The 6,807-nt window shown below is 41.0% G+C and overlaps 1 protein-coding gene across 2 annotated transcripts in view; it reads left to right on the top strand.

Moving 5' to 3' along the window:
* The window catches only part of PRSS12 (serine protease 12), a 71,579-nt gene that overhangs the window by 34,596 nt on the left and 30,176 nt on the right, over positions 1–6,807 (top strand). For both annotated transcript variants that reach the window (XM_083457327.1, XM_083457328.1), the window contains exon 2: positions 4,622–4,800. In XM_083457327.1, the coding sequence (XP_083313453.1) occupies positions 4,622–4,800 (179 nt within the window). The remainder of the gene's footprint in view (positions 1–4,621; positions 4,801–6,807) is intronic.

Genomic DNA, 6,807 nt, shown 5'->3' with positions numbered 1-6,807 from the left:
AGTGTAGGAGTAAAATGGAAGCCAGTTGTCCGTATTAGTGGACATCACAATTGCTTGAAATAATTTATTCACTAAAGTTTGATAATTCTAGAGGCAATATTACTTTTATCTGGAAAGCAGGGACAGTTAAGAATGTATGTAGTCAATGACTTCAGTAGAAAGCCAGTGGCTTTAGAAATCATTTAAATAACTAAGTAATCAAAACAAGAAAGTTCTGAAAATTTCACTTTAATGTAAAAAACAGCTTTCTGTGCTCTGGTTCTAGAAGGAAGATATAAAGTTGGTTTTCTCAGGGCACTCTAAAATAAGGACAAAATCTTAATTATGAACAGTTTCTTTTTAAAAACAAAGCAAAACACTAGTAATTGAATCTTTTTTTTTTTTTTTTGGAGGGAAATATGCCCTTTAAAAAACAACAACAACAACAAACAAACAAACAATATTTTATATAGGTGATTGAAAAGCTCTGTGTTTCAGCTGTATAACAGAATATAGGGTCAGACTCCTGATGGAGCATTTCAGAGTAATTGCCATTCTCCATCTTTTTTCTTTCTTTTTTTTTAATTCTCCAGCTGTATTGGTTTCAGAGACAGCCTAGAAATCTGTGGAGTTCAGCTGCTGCCATCTCAAGATATGCTGAGTCTTCTTCAGCGCCCCGTAAATAGCAACTTGCCTTGTTTCTGTGCCCTTGCCTCTGGTGCTCACATAGTCTCTCTCTCTTTACTCTATGCCACTGTTCTTCTTTTCGGCTTCATTTCGAACAGTTTTCTAAAAAAGTTAAAGGTGATGCTTAAAGCAGGAACACTGAAAAACAGAAAAGAATTATTAGGTCTATGGAATCTGTATTGATGCTACAGTCCTGCATGCATTACAGATTTTCTGCACAGAATACGAAACAGCATTAAATTAGCATATAGATTGTTGCAACATTTTTTCCATTTCATAAACTGAGGCAAAATACCATGTTGGGAGCATGACAATCTATACTTGCATTGCCTACAATTACCTACGTGGATATGATCCGCTTGTAGGAAACCCATAATGTTTGGATATAAGTGGTCCTCTATTATTCATGCACAAGTCCCAGTTTAATCAACGGCACTGACCTGCAGATAACTTATGGCAGGATTGCACAGAGATTGTTATATAACTTTGTATTTATGGTCTTGGGTGATTGCCTGTTGTGTCTCGTGCAGTGGAACTGGTTCTCCATAGAATAATTTGTAGCACCAGTTCTTGCCTTGACATAGTAGGTGGTGGTTTTAGAATAAGAAGAGAATCTGATGACAAAGAAGACGATGAAATCTTGAGGTTGGATGAAAACACATACCACTGAACACAAAAGAAGCATGTTAAGGACTGTTGTTCTGTTCAGCTGGGATAGGCCAACACTTGCCCAGGCCCAACCTAGCCCAGATCCAGCCTCACTGTACTCTGTGAAATTCCTTGTTGTTGATGAAACTAACAATTATACTGTAAATATCAACTATGCATTTATTTGAATCATTCTCAACTTGATTTGAGTTTATTGAACCATACATTGCTTTAACATCTTTCTGAACCATGTGGAGAACTGCTTCCCACATGAAGTTCTACCCAGAGAGTTGCATTATAAGTGGGGTGGGGTGTGGGGAAGTGCTTTTCATATATGCTATGAAAAAAAATCCCACAGTTGAAGAATTGTCCTACATTGTGGGTCCAACAGTCAAGAAGCTGGTTACAGCATGTACTGTAGAAGGATGTGAGGAGCAGATGGGGCTCGTCAACCTGGGAAGGCAGCCCATCTAGGAGAAAAAACCACTGCTGCCTTGTGGGATATATTTGAGAAAAAGAAAAGTCTAAGGAGTAAACCCTACACAAATCCAGAGTGGAGTCCCTAAGACGGTTGGACGGCACCTTGTATACCTCCTTCCGTATAGTTAGAGCTATGGTTTTCCCAGTAGTGATGTATGGAAGTGAGAGCTGGACCATAAAGAAGGCTCATCGCCAAAGAATTGATGCTTTTGAATTGTGGTGCTGGAGGAGACTCTTGAGAGCCCCATGGACTGCAAGAAGATCAAACCTTTCCATTCTGAAGGAAATCAGCCCTGAGTGCTCACTGGAAAGACAGATCCTGAAGCTGAGACTCCAATACTTTGGCCACCTCAGGAGAAGAGAAGACTCCCTGGAAAAGACCCTGATGTTGGGAAAGATGGAGGGCACAAGGAGAAGGGGACGACAGAGGACGAGATGGTTGGACAGTGTGCTTGAAGCTACCAACATGAATTTGACAAAGCTGCAGGAGGAAGTGGAAGACAGGAGTGCCTGGCGTGCTCTGGTCCAAGAGGTCACGAAGAGTCAGACACGACTAAACGACTAAACAACAACAACATCATACCTCCTTCTGGCAACTCCTATAGGCAAGCTGGTGCCAAATGTATTGCTCTGCTTTCCTTTGGACCACATCAGCAAGGCTGAGAGGGGAGTCTTGTCATTTAGGTAACCCAGGACCTCCATGCATACTGCCAAGGCTTGCACCCTGGGAAGGTTACTTCAGTGCTGCTAACGCAGTGGTTTCACCTCAGCCCTGTAGGGGCATTAATTGTCTCTCGAGACAGACAGGTGCCAACAAAAAAGATTCAGGAGTACAGACTCTTAAAGCAAGCTCATTATTTAGTAAAATGGTAGGGAATTTTATATGAATAAACTTTAAGTCCACCCTTTCACATTTGATTATCCTTCTCTGACAGACTGGAACATAAATATTTAATTACTGCCATGTGACAGGTTGGCATCAAAATAATGAAAAATCAGCAGGTTGCTATGGATACATTATAGAAGTGATTAATTAACCATTTGCAACTTCAAGGGAGTTTTTCAGGAAATAATGAACACCCAAGTGAAGTTGTTGTATTCATCTGTTAATCCTACTGGGTTATTTACTTACCTCTCTTCAATACATATTTAATCGTAAAAATATATTTTGAAGAGGGTGATGGTTGAATATGTGTATTTTTCAATTGAAAGCAACTCTGCTGAATTCAAGTTGTAACAAAAGATTGGAGAATGTTAAATGGAACAAAGCATGACAAGTACAATGCTGGATTTAATGCAGGGCAGAGTGGTGTGTGTTTGGAAGAGAATTCTAGGCTTGCTATAGCCAAGCTATGATTCCTGGCTAAGGTCACCTGTGCTTCTTATTAATCCTATCCCATACTGAATATTACAATGGTGTCACCAGTAGTGGTACTGCTAGGGCAGAGGACAGGGAGGCAAACAGTAGGTGGAAGCAGAGTTTTGTCAGCATCTTCCTCCTTGCTAAATTCTACAAAGGTAAACCTAGACCAATGAGGAATCTGACAGCCAGGTCCGCCCTTGGACTGGTTGTGCATAAGGAAGCAGGCTAGCTCAGACTGAGGTTGGTGGGGCAGTGTCCCATTTGCCCTCATGGAGAAGTTTTCATTGCCTGTCACATCCCACAGAGTAAGGTTGCCTTGGTTGTTCTTTTGTGTTATGGCCCTTTTAGAAAAACAAGCAAACCGAAGCTTTATTGGGTTTGCTTTAGAATACATGCAATGTGATGTTAACTAGAGATTATTCTACTCTTCTTAAAAGAGTGGCCAGTTTGAACTGACTCTGAGCTGTTTTGTAATGTCTAATATTAATCTGCACATGCCAAACCAATTTATACAGATATGTGGATTAGATGAGATCAAAGTCCTGCCCATCTGGAGGTTGCAATTTTGCTTATGGTTTTAGCTGTGTGTTACGTGCAATTTCTCTATCTGGTTTTCATATAAAAAGGTTTTTGCTCCCAGATTTCTCAAGGTATGAGCGATATCAGCTGCCAGCGAGTCTGCTTGAATTATCTGTTTGATATTAGGATGGTTTCAAAATGAGCAACTAATTTCCATATAAAAATGGAACACATGTATGGGCTCTCCTAGGCTGCTACCTTCACCCGAGTGTGAATACCTGGTACAATGTATGGAGAAGGCTGAAGAAGAGATGCTGATTCATGTACATTCATCTAGAACCTTAGAGCTGACTTAGAGCTCCTGGAACTAGAACTCATATTCTGTGCTTCAGTTTATGGGGCTTACCAGTGGCTTCTAGAATTTTCTATAGCATGATCCAGTGCAGTGTGCTAGTGCAGTGCACTACAGTGCACTTGTAGTATTTTAAGAGTGCTCCCAGCGAACCTTTAAGCTGTTTTTAAAATTCATGTACATTTAAAAGAGACAGCTTGGGGGATTGGCATGAAAGTTGCCTGTTGGGAAAGTTGCTGAAGAAATAGTCTGTCTCTATTGGCAGCTCATGTGAGAATTTTTAAAGCGATATTGGAGTTCACTGCGGATAAGGGAATATTTAAAACAACCCATTTAATTTATGAATCACTCTTCACGAAACATCCCAGAGTGATGAATCATAAAAACATCATAAAACATCAATAAAAAAAAAAATGAAAACAATTTCAGATCCAGTACACATGCATATACATAATATCCATTGAAAGGCTTAGTTGTGCCTCAGAAACTGCAGTGAAGCATGTGCTATTTAATTTGGAATAGTACATTATCAAGAGGTTTCTAGTTATCTCAGTTGCCTTCCTCATTGCCTATGTTTGTTTCTTTTCCCACAGGGAGAGAGGCACAGCAAAGCACACCCCATTTTCTGGACTGGGCCTTATCCCTGTTTACTGGAGTGATGTACATTGCCATGGCGATGAAGAAAACATCTTACTTTGTGAAAAAAGTGTCTGGCAGAATGGAATGTGTCCTCAAAATATGGCAGCTGCTGTTGCATGTGGCTTTTCCCATGGTAAAATACAAGTACACATACATAATTTCGTTTTGCGTTATGAAAACAGCATAGTTATCTTCAGAGACAATTTAGTTTAAAATAGCCTTGTTGAGAACAGTTGGTGGTAAAGTAGTTAAGGGTGTGCTAAATAATGGCGTCATTATTCTCCTCCAAGTCGTATTTAATTGAGGCCTAAATACCTTTTGAACTAGCTGGAATTATTCCACAATGGAGATTTTGAAGTCAGTATCACAGCATTAATGCAGAAGGTTTTGTATTCAGGGATTACGATGATAGTTTTAAGGACTCCTTTCGCTGTTCTTTGGTCTTTGATGGTTTTCACTAGCCTTTTAAGGGACTCTTCAGAGGAAGGATGGACATGTTGATAACAACATTTCCTTCTGGGGTTTTCTGGCAAGTCCAGTGATGGGCAGGGCCAGAGTGGGCAGGACTGGACTCTACAGTGACTAGGTCCAGAGGCTAATGTTGGTGGCCCACTGCCTTCTCTTTCTCTCTGTCTCCCTTTTGGTTGTACCTTCCACCACTTTTCCTCCTCCTTTTACCACCCACATGAAATTGGTCTGAGAACCACATAAGATTGGGCTGAGGACTGTCTGTGTCCCTATGGCTGCAGTTTGACCACCTGTGGTCTATGTAATGATTGCCCACTATCTTCTTGTCTGAGTCCTTCTACCTAAAGGTGTGTTGTGGTGTTTCGGGGCACTTGCCTGCACTCTTGACTGTGTAATACAATGGGTAAATATTTGTGAGCTTCCTTAATACCTTTGAAGTCCTCTGAGCATCGCTAAAGCAAAGACAAAATTAAGCTGACCGGCACAATTCATTCTCTCTTGAGATCTAGACAAAAGCAGTTCAAAGCAGAACCCTTAAAGGTGCCCAAGAATCAAACCCCAAAGCCTGTAAAAAAATAGGGGATTCCACATGGCACACAGCACTATTCATCAATGGAAGGTGGGACACTTATGAGGCTCACATTGCTGCTTGCAAGATGACATCATGTCTCCCTGAACAGCTGCCTGCACCTCCTTGGGAAGGCATGCCTCACCCTTTGAGAATGATGCCTCCAGAATACATTGTGTGCATATATGCGCTTGTCTAGGCCAAAAATACTTGCTGGTGTTGCAATTTGTCACCTTCTGAAAAAGTGCATTCTGTACTTTTTTCTCTTTCCAAATGAAGCATCATGATTGATGATATTCAAACCATTCTGTTCCTCAGCGAGTTTGTCCAGCTAGAGGAGTGTACAGTACTGACATCCTTAATTATGTTACTGTATAGGAACTGCACAGATATGCAGAATTTTTTTAGGGCTGCTTTATTCTTTATCAGACCATCGTACGAAGAGCCTCTGTGGCATCTTTTTCCAGCCTCCAGTATATTTATATACAGGAGCAAAAATGTAATGCAGAAAATGATTGTTTCCTAAGGTACTGTATAGGGAAAAGGGAGCTCGCTGAGTACAGTGAATTGAAAAAGTCATGTGAGCAGGGCTAGTCTGGGCTATGCTTAGAATTCTGCAGGTTAGTTCTTGCAACTACTTTACCTATGAGCAATCCTAACATTTCCTTAGCTACAAGCAGGCCTTGTAACCCCATGGAGAAACAAGTTACAAAATGGGCTGTATGTATATACAACCAGCAACTATTTCCACAGGTCAGGAGCTCTTTTTCTAGTTACTGTCACCATGTGGATTGCTTCAGCTGTATAAATGCACCTTTTGGTGTACATGGACATTGCTCTGTGTGAGTGTGTGCCAAATCATAGATTGGGGCTGCCTGCATGGCTCTGAACACAGCAGTGTTGCAAACTGAAGTAACAACTCTCTCGAGTAAGACACAGTTGTGTGCAATCTTGTCATTTGGCTTGTGCAATAGAACTTCCCCTTTCCTATAGCCCCCAATATACTCTCATAATCTGCTCTAGAGGGCTGGAGGACTCTTCCATTAAGTTCTTGGGAATGCACAGACAGAGGAGAGGAAGGGGAAGGCCTGCTGTGCAACCAGA

This window comes from Podarcis tiliguerta (genome assembly GCF_965153285.1).
Source record: "Podarcis tiliguerta genome assembly, chromosome: 9".
NCBI classification, from domain to species: domain Eukaryota; kingdom Metazoa; phylum Chordata; class Lepidosauria; order Squamata; family Lacertidae; genus Podarcis; species Podarcis tiliguerta.
The sequence above is the reverse complement of the archived record's forward strand: the minus strand, read 5'-3'. Positions and strand labels throughout refer to the sequence as shown.